General features: G+C 40.6%; 1 protein-coding gene across 1 annotated transcript in view; it reads left to right on the top strand.

Moving 5' to 3' along the window:
• Positions 1-16,564, top strand: part of col24a1 (collagen type XXIV alpha 1) — an 87,276-nt gene that overhangs the window by 55,610 nt on the left and 15,102 nt on the right. Inside the window, exons 26-43 of the mRNA XM_085138859.1 lie at positions 549-602; positions 1,925-1,978; positions 2,492-2,545; positions 4,417-4,470; positions 4,573-4,617; positions 5,322-5,366; positions 8,216-8,269; positions 8,925-8,978; positions 9,093-9,146; positions 9,307-9,360; positions 11,046-11,099; positions 11,473-11,580; positions 12,045-12,098; positions 12,285-12,392; positions 12,855-12,908; positions 13,458-13,511; positions 13,653-13,709; positions 16,055-16,108. Of these exons, the coding sequence (XP_084994985.1) occupies positions 549-602; positions 1,925-1,978; positions 2,492-2,545; positions 4,417-4,470; positions 4,573-4,617; positions 5,322-5,366; positions 8,216-8,269; positions 8,925-8,978; positions 9,093-9,146; positions 9,307-9,360; positions 11,046-11,099; positions 11,473-11,580; positions 12,045-12,098; positions 12,285-12,392; positions 12,855-12,908; positions 13,458-13,511; positions 13,653-13,709; positions 16,055-16,108 (1,065 nt within the window). The remainder of the gene's footprint in view (positions 1-548; positions 603-1,924; positions 1,979-2,491; positions 2,546-4,416; positions 4,471-4,572; positions 4,618-5,321; positions 5,367-8,215; positions 8,270-8,924; positions 8,979-9,092; positions 9,147-9,306; positions 9,361-11,045; positions 11,100-11,472; positions 11,581-12,044; positions 12,099-12,284; positions 12,393-12,854; positions 12,909-13,457; positions 13,512-13,652; positions 13,710-16,054; positions 16,109-16,564) is intronic.

Here is a 16,564-nt window from a genome sequence, read left to right as displayed (position 1 = left end):
TCTATCTCAACCTGCAGCCCCTTTTCCTTCCTATCCAGAAGGCCCGTTTGTCAGAACATGTTCTTGTGGTGGGAAGCCATCTGCTTGTCAGATTCTTGCTTGTCCTCCTACTCCTCTTACACAAAAATCCTCCTCCCGGTTCAATCTGTCAGCACCAGCCGTACCCTGACAGCCTAAAAATTCTATTCACATTATAGATATATGGATAATATTTGTTTAATACTGCCCTAAGTATTTCCAAAACAGCTCCATAAGAATAGTCTGATCCCTGTGTGAGACAAGGTGGAATAACAAGTTATTGTTAAAAAAAAAGCCCTTGGAAGCTTTACTGATCAGCTGGGCTTACCTTTGGCTTTTATTATACTGTGCAGAGGGCCAAAGACAGTATATATATTAGTATCTGCTATTTGTACACCACATCACATTTACCTTCTACACTTAAAGAAGCTCCTCTCCACTTTCATGGCTTTTATTAAGTAGAATTGTATGTGAATGTGTGTTGAGGTTTTAGGTCATGGTTTAATGATCAACTCTTCCTTTTCCTCCAGGGTGACCGGGGACCACCAGGTCCAACAGGTCCAGCCGGAGAGAAGGGGCCCAGGGTAAGTGCAGTCACTCAGGATATTCTGCAGCTCTCCGTTTCTTGTCTGACAGCTCACAAACCTAGGGTAAAAGGGTTAATAGACTAAAATGGTAAACTAATGGCTAAAGATGATGAGTTAAATTCGAACCACTAAGCGATGCTGGCTGTAAGCTTTGGCAGATGTTACATGTTTTAGTTCCTGGAAATGAAGGCAGACCCTCTAGAGACCCGAGTTCCAGATTACTCAGTGTTGCAACTTCTGAAGGTACAAATGTTTACAAAATAGATCTTTCCACTGTGTTGTTGTTGAAGGTGTTTGCATAGTGAAACCTTTCACTGTAAATTTGCAGTAATATACTGACAGCAGCACAATATAGAGTGTTGCTGCAAATAAACGTGCAGGTACTGTATTCTTGGAGATTACAAGAATCTTTTAGATCTTTTAGACACCTATCTAATCTCTAGATAGGTAATATTATCGAATGTACTGAAGGATTAGTTAGAGCTACCACAGGCATGGAGAATCTGACCAGTGTAGCAGACCACTAACAGTCATTCACAGTTTGTACCTCATTGTAACACTAAAGAGAGCCAAAGCCTAACCTAGCTGTGTATAAGCTGAGTGAACATAGTGCCCATTGATTGTGGGTTACTGAGACTGAGTAAAAACAGTGTCCAGTGCAGCAGTGTTTTTTATATGTGCTGTAATGTTGCATGAATCTTCAGGAGAAGCTGGCCTGCATCCCTCACTGTCCAGGGGCCTTGGACTGACTCCATGTCTGTGGCTTTGGGCCTGACCTAACTAATCTGGTGGCAGTCAAAAGGCTAGCGTGCACGTTTGGCTAAGAAGGAGAGAGATGTTTGTGAGCTACGAGAGGGATTGCAGTGATTTGTGTGAACCAGTTGGTGGTGTAATGTAGCCACATTAACGAGGAGTAGAGGTTGAGTTTAGAGGCTTGTGCTGTGTAATCATCACAGATTACAATGATCATATCCAGAAATTCTGTTTCTGTTCAAAGACAATTTGCAGGATTAGCATTTTCTGGAAAGTGTTCTAGTCTTTAGTGACTTTCTTTGACTTTTGGGTGTTATTCCCTCATAGATAATTATAGGAAAATACTGTAAAATGTGGCACCGAACAGCCTGGAGCCCATTCTAAGACAACATAATATGAAACACAGTTCTGTTCACTGCTGCCCCAGATTAGCCGCTGATCCCAAAGCATAGTGCAGATAAGTCTGGATATCTTATGTCGTGTTAACCGCTTTTACTTTTTAAAAATGATTTTGTAGGCGATATCAATAAAGAGTGACATGCTTTCCCCTTTCTTTTTGGTGTCAGGGTTATCCAGGGTTGCCAGGGAGCCCAGGGGACATCGGCATGCAAGGTGCACCTGTAAGTGGAGCAACAAAAACATGCAGGATTTTAACCTCGTGCATACTTCCCTATATGTGTATTTTTTGTCATCAATTTCCTTTGCTGAGTACTTTTTGCTCCCTGTGTGTTAATGAATCTCATCTAAATACCTAAATTGCAAGATTTTCTTGTGCCCTTAAACTGTGCTGAAGGATCACGCTCGTCTTTGTAAACACCCAAAGTTTGAGGGCTATTTGATACATCAGTTTCCCCCATTCTCACAATTTAGCGTGGAGCAGTAAACGGTGCGTCTAACTGGCTGATGATCATTTCCACCGAGGTCTTTGTGCAGCATGCCGTAGGTTCACAGCATTAGTGATGATGTGGTTAGAAGATGCATAGTTATGTTATCTAAATATTAGAACCATAACTCCACCAAATATTATGAAAACCTTCAAACCTTATTCTTATTTTTTCCCTTCTTCTTATAATTTCCTGGTCTACGTTCTCACTAATTTCACTTCTATATCCACACTGTTTTTTTTCTGACAGGGTCCACCGGGACAGAGTGGTAGTCCAGGGATTGCTGGGCCAAAGGGTAGAAGGGTAAGAGGAGACTGTAACATTTGGGCACAAGCTGCATCAGTCCCTTAAAAAAAAACTTCCCTCATCAGACCTTTGGTTTGTCTGTTTCACATCACATCTTCTTTCCTATAAACCAGAGCTTGAAGCAATTAAAAGACATGTGGATGTCGTTCCACATGGCCCAAGCTTCTTTATAGGTGCAATTACAACTGTTTCACGAGCCCCATGGATCTAGTGTTAGAAGAAATCATTGTAAGGTCAAACCAGTGAGGTGATTTAATGCTGGTGGGACATCGTGTGGCAGAGAGGAGAACAACACCTACAGGTGGCACAAGAACAGTTTCTGGTTTCTGTGCTTGTGATTTTCTAAGAATTTAAATTCTGCTGCAGCAGAAATTAAGGAAGAAGCAAATTTCAAATCCTGAACCAACTTGGCAGATATACATGCCACGGCATGTCCTGTTATCTTTTAATAAGGTTACTGCAGTCCTGTGGTATTAACAGAAATCTGTTTGCCCTCAAAAAGACTTTGGATTTTTTATTTGATTGGAAACAAACTCTTTTGTTTTGTATCTTGACATTTAGAAAAGTCCCCGAAGAATCGTTTAATTGTTAACACATAAGCAGCTTTTCCAAATTTCTTTTACTAGCAAGGTAGTTAAAAGTTTGGTGCTTTCTTGTAAAATGCTGGGCTAACGTAAGCAAGCAGAAGCTCATTTTGGACTTTTCAAACTTTTATTTTTGCAAAAATCGCCCCTTTAAATTGATAGTTTGCATCCGCTTACAGTAGCTTCTGCACCAAACAGCAGCTTTCTGTGAGGAAAAATAATTGTAATAAGTTACTACCACATTACTTTAGTTCTCATCTGAGATCGTCTTCTTTAATTCTCAGAATGTTTTCTTCCTTCTGCATATTTTGCCCAGAAAGACATACGACACTTGCAACTTGAGTTGTTTAACATAATCCACACATGTGTCAGTTCTGTCTTTGTTGAGGTCAAATACATCAGTCATTGTAAATGCATGTGATTTATTGTAGGCCAAAGAAAACCGACTAAAGTGAATTATTAAAAAACAGCTGTTATTGAAACAACTAAATAACTGCTTTGCCTATTTTCCCACCAAAAAAACATGAATAAATATGAATCTCAGTCAACATCTGGTTAGTTGTGAGACAGACAGCCAAGCTGACCAAACTGACCTTTAAAATGACAGCAAACCTTATGGCAACTCAGTGTTGTCATAATTTTACTGCTCCATGACCTCAGTGCCACACTGCAGGGGTGAATGTACGTCACCTGCCTTCAGTCAGTGTCCGTGCCACTAAGAAAAGTTGTTTTCCAGCCTATTACCAGATTAAACAGATAAATGAACATAGCATCCATTATAACATGAAAGTTTAGGCAAAAGTAAATGACTCAATGGTGTTTAAATCAAGACGGAGGTTGGAGAGGTGAACTAAAGGAAAAAGAATATAATGATAAATCCTACAAGGAAGATAAAAGAGCAGAGTGACACGAGAGGCTCAAGCAAAATAGCAGCAGATTTGTCCTCAAAGGAAGAGATATAAAAGGAAGACTCAATGGAGAGATAAGCTATAAGGTCTAAAAGCATGGACAGGAGCAAAAAAAAGAGGGTGTCGGTGTTATAGATCGTTGTCTCTGTATGGTGGCGCTACAATGCTGTGAAACCCCTGAATGTCTGTGGGGGTGGGAGGCTGCCACATCAGGCTGGAACACCTCCCCAAATAGACAAACAATACAGACTAATTACTTTGCTGGTGGTGCTGTTTCATTACCCATAGTTAGCATGTGAGAGCTTAGATGCTCAACGTACTGTTCTTTCTTTGTTGAGTGATGTTCAGTGGTGTGGCTCGTCTTGTTTTTGCACAGGGACCCCGAGGTCCAGATGGCCCATCGGGAGAACTGGGCCCTGAGGGCATCAAGGTAACATCATGGTATAAATATAGTCGGAAATTGACACTAATTCCTGTGTGTTAGCTGAGGCTTTATCCTAAATCTCGTTCCAAACGGTGGTATGTTTTTCAGGGTGAGAAGGGGGAGATCGGACCTAAAGGAGAGCCAAGCTTCATAGTAAGTAGTCTTTAGGTCAACGTGTTTTCACATCTGTATAAGAGAGAAACAGGGAATGCTGTGTGTTTTACATATACTTGAAGGCTTCTGAGTACATTTACATGTAGCTTCATCTGTCTGAAGCCAAGAATAATAAAAAAAGTCATAAAATATGCGTCATCCAGCTTCATCGGACAAGCCAACAAGCACGCCCCCCTTTTGAAGATGCACATTCACTTCATGGAAAGGTCACGAGTGCGTCTGATTTCAAACAGCATCAAGAACAACAAGCTCCATCAGACTTTAAGCAGTTTTTATCTTCAGAGGGAGGCTTTGGTCTAGGTTTAGACGCAAATGTAATTCGCCTGTGCTGTTGGCGGTCTGTAGTAAAAGAAACCTGATCTCAATAAGCTGAGGAGTAGCAGGATGAAAGTAAACATTTGGGCTGTTTTGCGCCGAAACCATCAAGCAGTTGAAGATAAATGAGCAACACATTTATTTATTCCCCCTGTGAAACACTCACATTTTTGTCTTCATCTGAGAGAAATTCCCTAAAACTCGATGTTTGAGCCGTCAGTGTCAAACATGCCTGCTCCCTCTTTCTGCTGTGCGGTAGTAGCTGGAACTGTATCACCATCAGACATGGTATAATGGGTTTGATTTGAGTTAACCTAACGCATTTCAATACACGTTAATCATTCATATGTATATTTCTCGTCTTGAAGGGCAAGGCTGGAAATCCAGGAGAGAGAGGCCCTCCTGGGAAGCCCGTGAGTAATATTTCTTTCCTTTTGTCTCTTAAAGCTTTAAAAATTTTTTGAGAAGCAACAGTGTAGAATACTACTTTAAAGCTATCATGACGAATCATTTTATTTGCACTAACAATACAAACATGTGATGATGTGCTCCTTGCTGCTCGTCTGGCATGGGTGCAAGGTTTTGCACGTTGCACGGTACTAAAATTATTATGTCTCAGTTGCTAACACAATTTCCTTCTTTTATATTTAAGAAATAAGGAGTAAATCTTCACTACTTTAAGCCCGTTGTGATTCATTTCATTTGATCACAGCCATCCATTTTCTTAACTGTTTATCCAGTCCGTGGTTGCAGATTAGATAAGGGTTTATTAAGAGAAATGGAATGCACCTTTCTACTCTGTTTCATCACTCAAAGTGCTTTGTATAACATTGCTCAGTCGCCCATTCATTCCAGCACTTTTTTCTATGTCTGAGTGCTTGCTATATCTAACATTCACACGTTCACACTCCAGTGAAAGCATGGAGGGCAACTCAGGCTTCAGTATCTCACCAAGGATACTTAAGCATGCAGAGTGGAGCAACCACGTCTCAAACCCTCCGACTCTTGATGTTGTGCCATTTAAATACTTTTACATGACGGCGTCACAGATACTGGCTTTTTGAGTTTTAGTGTATCGGGAGAGTTTAAAAAAACATGAGAAAATTAACAAGTTTTTACAATTATACTTCAGTCTTTTTGATCGAAGAGCCGTGACCACAGTAAATACTCAGTGGGATATTTGAACAAATAGATGCAGCAGGTCACGCCACAGTCAGACTTTTGGCAGATTTTAGGAGCCTCCTGGCAGCAAACCCTAGGTTGTTTTTTTTTCCTTCCCTTTTTTGGTCTTTACAATTAATTATTGATCAAATGATGAATTGCAGTTTTGATGCATTGCTAAAGGCTGCAATAATTGATCAACAGATGGCAAAAGCATGTAAACAGCAGAGATCAGAGGGACAATCAAAAACGGCTCCATGTGGGCTGGTTAATTATGGAGTGATGATCTTCACAGCAGTCATATATGTCTAGCTCGCTACTCTCTCTCTCTAATATGTATGTATGTGTGTATATGTAGATAGATATAGATATATATGCTGTTTATCACCTTCATTTCTTTCCGTGCTGTTGTTTGGCTCATCTTCATTTTGTCATCACTGACAAATGAGCTTCTTTACTTGCCCACAAATCATGTCTTGGCTGAACATTTGACAATTTGGGATTGTTGGTAATCATTCTTATGAGACAAACAGCTACAAAGATGCGTCTGGGCCTGCATTCTCTCTCTCAGTCAGCCATCGGTACAGTGAAACACTCGTTCAGTACATTCGTGCCATCCTTTGGACGGGACATCAAGCACAAACTTGGGACTTGTTTCAACCTGTGTGTTTTCCAAACACAGCTTACATCCTCACCTTACAGCGAGGAGTTTCTGCTGACAGTAGCCTTTGTCCCACTGTTGCTGCTACTGCACTCTTTTAAAGGAACTTTCTCTACCTTTCCTTGCAGCTGCCAAAGATGCAGCATTGTTTCCATTTTTCCAACTCTGACGCCTTAGCGCCATCTTGTGTCCAATAAAATATCTCTCAAAACTTGTAACTCATTCTAATTCCTATTTTCTCTGTGCAAAAAAAGAGAAAAAAGAACCAATTGAGTCATAGTGAGAAAACAATGCTATCTGTGATGTCATGTCCCATGAAGCTCACAGTCGAAGGCAGTTCTGTTAAGTTAAAGCAGCTGACAGTGGTTGTGAGTGACTGCTGTTCATAAATCTTTTTGTGGTCCACACTCTTTTTTTTTTTTTTTTTAGCCCATTACTCTGACTGGCTCTTGTTTTTAAACAGTAAGTGAACTTTAAAAATTGTCATTGGCTTTTGTGTTTTTTGTACTTCTCCCCTTAGTTCATTTCACTCACCTCGTGTACAGTTTGAAAACATATTTATCCCCTTGTGTCTAACCTTTTCAGTAGACAGAAGCAAAATTTGAATAATAATTGCTACCACACTCAGTGTAAGAGGTATGCTACAGAAGCCCTAAATTAACAGCACTGGGAATTAACAAAATCATTTTTTTATGTTTCTGTAATGGTTAAACCACCATTGTTCACAAGCTATTTAATCAAAATGATAGTAAATGGTAAATGATGTTATTATTTCTGGATTAAGATGCCAAATTACAGTTATGTTTCCATTCAGGAATGCCAGTAAATGATTTTTAGCGGTTGAATGTCCTTTTGACTGGGACTATTGGACTTTAACCAGCTATGCTGCTCTAAATTAATATCCAAAGGACTTAACTTGTTGAATTAAATAGTAAATTGACTTGTTTGTATAAAGCACTTTATACCTCATGTCTCATCACATACGCACTTTTTTTTGTGTCTACATACTTTCTTCGATAAGTGCACGAGAAGTAACTCAGGGTCAGTGTCTTGCCCAAGAATACTTTGCCAGGGATTAAACCACCAACCTTTAAATTAGCAGATGACCTGCTCTGCTTCATGAGCCACAAAACTTCTAATGTTGCAAATTTAGCTCACAGGCATAAAAACAAATGCCATTGGTCACATAATTGGAGTGTCTTGGCTATACAATGTTTGGACTACGACAAACAGAATCTCATCCTGGAGTTTCTGTGTTGTGTCTGTAGCTGTCAGGCAACCTTGAAATATTAAACTCAGTCATCGCGTGTGTGTGGCCACACTGGAAATTGTGGTGATAATGATGGTGGTGTTGGTAATGACGAGAAGCCGTGCATGACTTCTGTTAACTACACAGGATGCTTGAGTGAATCACCGCTGAGCTCATGATTATGTTTCCAGGGAAAACCAGGTATTCCAGGCAGCACCGGGGAGAGGGGAGCCCAAGGTGAACCAGTAAGTATGCGCTTTTTTTCTGCTGCATTGATGTGGTTGTTACAGGAAACTGTAAACAAACCGCATGCTGTGAAAAACACCTTCAGCAGAACATGTAATGACAGCGGGGAGAACGTGCGGGTTTCGCGAGGGAGAAGCTGTTACGGTTTAAATCACACGAGAAGCTCTGATCTTAGCAGAAAGAGAATCATTTCGGGGGAGGGAGAATATATTTGATATTCTTTGTTTTCTTCCCTCTTCTGCTTTCCCCACACCTGAATGCTCCCCACCTTGTGCCTCCCTTTTTGGCTTAGTCTTCAAATTCTCAATTTCCCTGGAACTCCTTCAGTCCCCACAGGGGCAGGAGGAATGTCAAACAATCCGATACAGATATTCATAAGGGTGAGAGCTTTCTGTAATGCTAGAGGCTCGGTTTATGTAATAGGTCTCATCTTGTGTGTTTGGCTGGTTTTCAGTCTTTTTATTCCAGACAATCTCATCTCTCAGTTCTTTTTCTAGACTAGACATATAATTAAAAGTTGGGGCATTACATGCTAGAGTTTTGCATTATATCTATTTTGTTCTATTTTGTTTTAAGTTCCTGATATAGAAGTTAATGAGATTCCTGAATCATTGTGTTTGTGTGCTTTAGCCATGGTGGTTCTTTTTCTTTCAGGGACCCAGAGGACCTCCTGGAGAGGCTGGACCTGATGGAGAACAAGGACCTGAAGTACTTTACATTAAATGCTCATGATGCTTTATTGATTATGAGTATTATTTGACAATCCTATCCAAATGTATACAAATGAAATATTGCCTATGGTTGTTTTTCCCATCATTGTAGGGTTTACCAGGCTTAGAGGGAGAACCAGGTGCCATTGGAGAGCCAGGGGCAAAGGTTTGTACTGTCTTGTTATAATTCTTGAACCTTTGCCTTCTTCCCGCTCCACCAATGTGCAAATCAATGGGCACGCTCATTGAAAGTGAAACAGCGGGTGATGCAAATATGTGTGTTCTGACCTCCAGCCAGCTTCTTGGTGTCTTTTGTCTCCCTGTAGGGTGATGTTGGGCCTCCAGGAGCTGAAGGGGAGCAGGGACAGGAGGGAATGAGAGTGAGTGACTGCAGTTTGCTAATCCCTTCCTTCCCTGTGTTCGGGTAACCCTAACCCAGTTGTGTATTTACTCACCCCCTCATTCTGACAGAGATGTTTTATCCTCTTGCCAGAAGAAAGTAGAAACACAAAAGTGTTTGTGTGATGTATAAACTATATATATATATGTAGATGGAACAGACTGCTTTAGTTTCGTCTTCCTGTGTTGTCCACAGAATTAGGCAGAGCTTTGCATGGCTGCCTGTCAGTGGGCAGATTTTTTTAACATGACAGGGCTTAACTGTGCAAGATCCATTCAAAAACATTGTGTGTTAGATAAGTGTTTCATTAAGTTGAGGCTTATTGCATAGAAAGGCACGATGCAGCCCATGAGTACTGAATATAAGCTGTCAGCAGCAGAGGGGCCAAGCGGCTTCTGTCAAACATGCACGCACTTTATGCCCCAGTCTCTACCTTCCTTTCATCATTTCATGTATTTTAAGTTCCTCATATGTACATAAAACTATTTTGATTATGTAAAATGTCTGAGAGGAAGCGAGCTAAATCTGCAATCCTTTTGGAAACCCCTTTGATGTGAAAAATCTAGGTAATTTAGAATAGGCTAATAGGGAAAAGAAGCCCCCCAAAAAACAAAAATCAACACCACTCCTTACATAACTTAATGACTTCAGCAAACCATTGAGTTTATGGTCACAGTCACTAGTTTTATATCTTATTTTATTCCACACTTTGTTGATTTTTCTAAATTATTGTCCCATTTACAGTAAAATAGACTATAAAGCCGGATGTGTATTAGTGGTTACATTGTAATTGACTTGCTTCCATTCAAAGTGCAACATCCCTCAGTTGATGGCTTCATCCAGCTTTCAAATACAGTCTTTGCTTTAAAACATATGTGTGACCTAAAAACTCACTGGTATTGGATCGGGTGTGATCCCATTGTTTAATTGCATTATGTGAATGGATGGAATTTTCAAAAATCAATGAAAGTTATCCGATTATCAAATACTTGGATGGAAAACAAAAACCTGGATCATATGTGACATGTGGCAGTATGGTTGTTTCCATGGAGATCTTACCAGTGCAGATGTTCTATGAGGTCTAGGTTTTATAGTTTAAATGATTATATTGAGGATTTCACCATAATTTGAATTTTTCATGAATCTATTTTGATTTAAGAAAGTGCTGCATGATTTTTGCCTTTTGCTTATGCAAAAATAATTATCTCTTAATGTATTTTAGTTTTAAACAAACACATTATAAATACAAGAGTAAGTAAATACCCACTCTAGTTCTCATCACATTGAGGTGATGTGCAAGTATATTTGAGGATGCATGCATGCAGTAGGTTGGATTAGGTCGAGCTGGGAGCTTTTTTATCACACGTAACCACAGGTTACACAAATTATTAAACAATCTTGTGTTTATTATTAAATTATTAAACAATCTCTTCCAAGTGATATGAAGTTGTGCAGAGTATTATTTAAACTTGCCGAGGATTTCCAGAAGCAGCATGCCTGTTACTAAGAATCAATGTCTATTTCATAAACGGCTCCAATTAAAACTGAGTATAAAGTAAACTACACATTGTAGTTTTCTTGGCACTTGAGTTGAGATGTAATAGGAACTGCTGATTTGCTAACTTTTTACAGCAGATGTATTTAAAACTGTTTTTATGTTTTAAGGGTCCTCCCGGTCCCCCTGGTGAAGACGGACCTCAGGGAAAAGATGGAGCCAAGGTTTGTTGACTTTTGTGCTCTTGATTATTTCTGATCAAATGAACCAGGGAGCCAAAAGATTTATTTTAGCAGGACTGACCCTATGACAGTAAATCAAAATGTTAGAACATCCGCAGATTAGCTCAGGATTCCAAAATAAGGTCATCCCAGTGGTACATTGAATCTCATTGCATTACTTAGTATATCCACTTAATTTCATGCTGGATTTGAGTATGATATTAAAATATACGGAAGGGGGTCATGTTAGTTTGCCCCAAATCTTCCATATTTCTAGTGGTAATATAATAAAAGCTTATTCTAATGTTGCTGAATTGTCTTTACTTTTACTCTTTTCTTGTGTGCCTGTTTTCTTCTTTCTATGTCAAATTGCCAGGGTGAACCTGGAGAGCGTGGGCCTTTTGGGGAGCCAGGGGAGAAAGGGACAGAAGGGGATCCTGGACCCCCGGGGCCACCCGGAGAGCCTGGGAAACAGGGCTTCCGTGTAAGTTAATATTGGTCCCAAAGTTTAACTTTCAGATAATACAGCAAACTTCATGTAAATGAGGGAAATCTAGAGACACATTTCTGTAAATAATGCCTTTGATTCCCAGTAGGGGTCACTCTGCTCTTCAATAAAAACGTTTTGCTACTGGGTTAATAAATTTACCTTGTCAGAGATTTTGGATGTGTAGCATGGTCTGATAGCTGCAGATCTTAGGTTCTTGGTGTTTGGAGATCCAGATCCAAGTCTAGCCATGGGTGACAAGGAGCAAGAAGCTCATTGTTATCTGGAGGGAAGGACGCAGATTCAGAGTGTATCTAGTGTATCAGTATCTGCTGGTTAGTGTTTAATCTGAACATCGGGCAATAAAGTGAGACAGAATCCAGAATATGACTGTTCTGGGATTCACCATTAAGTAATTTAAAATGTATTTTAAGCAATATTTACTGGCAATCACTTTACAGGGTCCAGAAGGAAAAGCGGGTCCCCCAGGAAACAGAGGACGGCACGGAAAGAAAGTAAATATCCTGTTCAACACCATATGTTTCCCAGCCAAGTTCCATTTAACACAAAGGGCACATTTAACACAGAGAGCCACTGAGGCATCTAGTCTTATAGTTTATTTTTAAAGTAACCTGCTTACAATAAAACGGAAACAGCAAGATTTTTTTTCGTCTTTTAATTATATTTACAATCTTTTACAGGGAGAGAAGGGTCCTCCTGGTCTTGCTGGGGAGATTGGCGCTCGGGGAGACATCGGCCAGCCGGGCGAGCCAGGACTGAAAGGTGCAAGGGGAACTCGAGGCACACTTGTAAGTTCCCATTTCTTCTTCTATTACTGTAGGTGTTGAAGACGGCAAGCCACAGTTTATATTGAAGGTGTGGCCTGCAGTCTATGATGTTTGTTAATTGAATCTGTGGAATTGTATCAGCTGAACCTTTAGCTATAATGGGCTAGAGAGGCGAAAAAAGACACATCTTGTGTATAATTAATTCTTTATACTGCTGAAGTCAATCAAACTCAGAATTTTAAAACCAAAGCAAACTGTTCAAACCAAAACAAGAAGATGCGAGAGATGGCAAGCTAGGAGGATGCCAGACATTTTTTTCAGCTCCCCTTTCAGTAGAACCACTGAGACTACTTTGATATAGCTGTGGATCAACGATTTATAAGCCTGCCAAATATATATTAATCTGGAGAAGACCTAAAAAGCAAAGCAGAAGCACCATGACTGATTCAAGGCCTTATTTCGCATTTTCTGCATTGTTTCCAGGGTCAGCCTGGAGTCATGGGGATAGACGGGCAACCAGGACTTCCAGGATACCCAGTAAGTTTTTCTTTTCTAAACTTGGTTTCATGAAAACAGTCTTTTTGTCTTCACTCGTGTATACATGAATGTGTATTGTATAAACCATGTGGGATAAACACACACACACGAAAACTTAACAACCATATGTACACATGCTCAGAAACGCACAAAACCCCATGAGTACAGTGCCCTGAGATTTTCATGCCAGAACACTTTACTCACAGTTATTGAACAAAGAAGGATGACTGACACATCAGTCATCCTTCTTTGCCTTTCTCGGTGGCCTGAGATATCCTCAAAAACACTAGATATCAGAAAATACCTTTACAAATTACAAATATACACAAATAGAGCCTAATGCTTGTTGCTAATGGTTTTTTTTTTAATCTGCGTGTGCATGTGTGCTTTTAGAGTCCTTCAGACTTGATTGAATCTGACATAATATAAGGAATCTGACAAAATATAAGGAATTTTGTCTATCCCTAAAAAACAGTTCTGATTAAAAGCTAGCGTAAGTGTGGCAGCTCCATTACGTACAATAATCAGGTTTTCTTTTTTTCCTTTTAGGGGCACCTTGGAAAGCCTGGGCCCGTTGGTCCGCCAGGACCCAAAGGTGAAAAGGTAATTTGATACCTGAATTTGTGACTTATGTCCTTAACTGGATTTCTTAGGTTATTCAGAGTTCTTTAAAGTACTAAATTATCTGCCTGCAATCTACATCCATTCATCTATGATTGTATGTTTGCATTTGCTGCGTCCCAGGGTTACCCAGGCGAGGACAACAGGACCCCAGGACTGCCAGGGCCCTTAGGTGAACCAGTAGGTCTTGCTTTCCTTTAAACTCTCCTTTCTGAACTCTCCTTGCTCTGCTTATCCAAAGCAATTTAAATACCAGATTGAGACTGGATGTAAAAGTTAATCCTGATCAGCTCCTGATTTTAGCACCAAATGCACTCATTGATAAAAAAATGATTGTTAAAGTTTCTTATCCTAAATCTGTCATGTGCATGAAGCGATTATCAACCTTCTGTGTCTTAATTACTGACTGAGTAGTTAGAGACAAAACAGCTACCTCACACACAGGGCACAGCTAAAGTTTTCTTCCTAATACCTAAGTCACCACAAGAATTCAGCATATTTCACAGTGACTCATTCTTAGACTAATATCAAAGGAGGATCAGCATAAAGCGGCTTTGGAAACCCCGGAGTCATGCAGTCATACAACAGTTGTGTTCTCTAAGATGCATTTCCCCTGCAATAGACGTGACTACTGAAAGAGGCTACACTGCATGAACAATTGGAGGTATTGGCTGTCTGCACGTCAGTAGTATTGAATTTTCAAGTTGGCACAGAATTGCCGTGTATAGTATAAGCAATACAATGCCAGCCTCTGCTTTATTGTACCCTGTAATCACGTTCAGAGAGATTCATGTGTTTGATATGTGGGGAGTGAGTCTGAGTAGGTGCCCAGCTCACCTGAAGCTGTGCAGGTAAAAGACAGGCCTGTACGTACAGTGGGGCAAAAAAGTATTTAGTCAGCCACCGATTGTGCAAGTTCCCCCACTTAAAATGATGACAGAGGTCAGTAATTTGCACCAGAGGTACACTTCAACTGTGAGAGACAGAATGTGAAAAAAAAAATCCATGAATTCACATGGTAGGATTTGTAAAGAATTTATTCGTAAATCAGGGTGGAAAATAAGTATTTGGTCAATAACAAAAATACAACTCAATACTTTGTAACATAACCTTTGTTGGCAATAACAGAGGTCAAACGTTTACTATAGGTCTTTACCAGGTTTGCACACACAGTAGCTGGTATTTTGGCCCATTCCTCCATGCAGATCTTCTCAAGAGCAGTGATGTTTTGGGGCTGTCGCCGAGCAACACGGACTTTCAACTCCCGCCACAGATTTTCTATGGGGTTGAGGTCTGGAGACTGGTTAGGCCACTCCAGGACTTTCAAATGCTTCTTACGGAGCCACTCCTTTGTTGCCCGGGCGTTGTGTTTTGGATCATTGTCATGTTGGAAGACCCAGCCTCGTTTCATCTTCAAAGTTCTCACTGATGGAAGGAGGTTTTGGCTCAAAATCTCACGATACTTGGCCCCATTCATTCTGTCCTTAACACGGATCAGTCGTCCTGTCCCCTTGGCAGAAAAACAGCCCCATAGCATGATGTTTCCACCCCCATGCTTCACAGTAGGTATGGTGTTCTTGGGATGCAACTCAGTATTCTTCTTCCTCCAAACACGACGAGTTGAGTTTATACCAAAAAGTTCTACTTTGGTTTCATCTGACCACATGACATTCTCCCAATCCTCTGCTGTATCATCCATGTGCTCTCTGGCAAACTTCAGACGGGCCTGGACATGCACTGGCTTCAGCAGCGGAACATGTCTGGCACTGCGGGATTTGATTCCCTGCCGTTGTAGTGTGTTACTGATGGTGACCTTTGTTACTTTGGTCCCAGCTCTCTGCAGGTCATTCACCAGGTCCCCCCGTGTGGTTCTGGGATCTTTGCTCACCGTTCTCATGATCATTTTGACCCCACGGGATGAGATCTTGCGTGGAGCCCCAGATCGAGGGAGATTATCAGTGGTCTTGTATGTCTTCCATTTTCTGATGATTGCTCCCACAGTTGATTTTTTCACACCAAGCTGCTTGCCTATTGTAGATTCACTCTTCCCAGTCTGGTGCAGGTCTACAATTCTTTTCCTGGTGTCCTTCGAAAGCTCTTTGGTCTTGGCCATGGCGGAGTTTGGAGTCTGACTGGTTGAGGCTGTGGACAGGTGTCTTTTATACAGATGATGAGGTCAAACAGGTGCCATTCATACAGGTAACGAGTGGGGGACAGAAAAGCTTCTTACAGAAGACGTTACAGGTCTGTGAGAGCCAGGGATTTTCCTTGTTTGAGGTGACCAAATACTTATTTTCCACCCTGATTTACGAATAAATTCTTTACAAATCCTACCATGTGAATTCATGGATTTTTTTTTCACATTCTGTCTCTCACAGTTGAAGTGTACCTCTGGTGCAAATTACTGACCTCTGTCATCATTTTAAGTGGGGGAACTTGCACAATCGGTGGCTGACTAAATACTTTTTTGCCCCACTGTATATGCAGTATGCACATTCATGTGTGTGCATTCATTGTCTACACAGGGGCCTCCAGGGGAACGAGGAGAGCGTGGAGAGTCGGGGGATGAAGGCTATCAGGTAGAAACGAACCATTAAACGTCAGACACACGGCACTCCGCTCAGTCTGCTTGATTGTTGTTTATACTCCACGCTGCCCCTTTCGCATGAAGAGCAGACCACACATGTTGGAGAGGATTACCAAAATCCGAGCAATAAGGCTGAGAAAATCTGCTGCTTTTTCCCAAGAAGTACACACACTTGAGCACAAGTTCACGGTGATGGCAACGTATTAACTGGGGGGGGGGGGTTGTGCTAGTCTGTGAACTCGTCTCCAAATTCAAAAATCATTGTCGTTAACATATAAAACATTTTGGTTTTTAGATACATTTGTCTTTGTTGTATTATTCTGTAGTTTCCTTAGACAGTACAAAAGATACAGACTGGTTAGTTAAGTAAATGGATGAAATAGTTTAACTCGGTGCAATTATAGATAATATAAACAAATCCTAGTTTTGATACTATGGAACCTCTGAG

This window comes from Neolamprologus multifasciatus, chromosome 17 (assembly GCF_963576455.1).
Source record: "Neolamprologus multifasciatus chromosome 17, fNeoMul1.2, whole genome shotgun sequence".
Taxonomy (NCBI): Eukaryota; Metazoa; Chordata; class Actinopteri; order Cichliformes; family Cichlidae; genus Neolamprologus; species Neolamprologus multifasciatus.
This window is presented reverse-complemented; position numbering and strand designations above follow the sequence as displayed.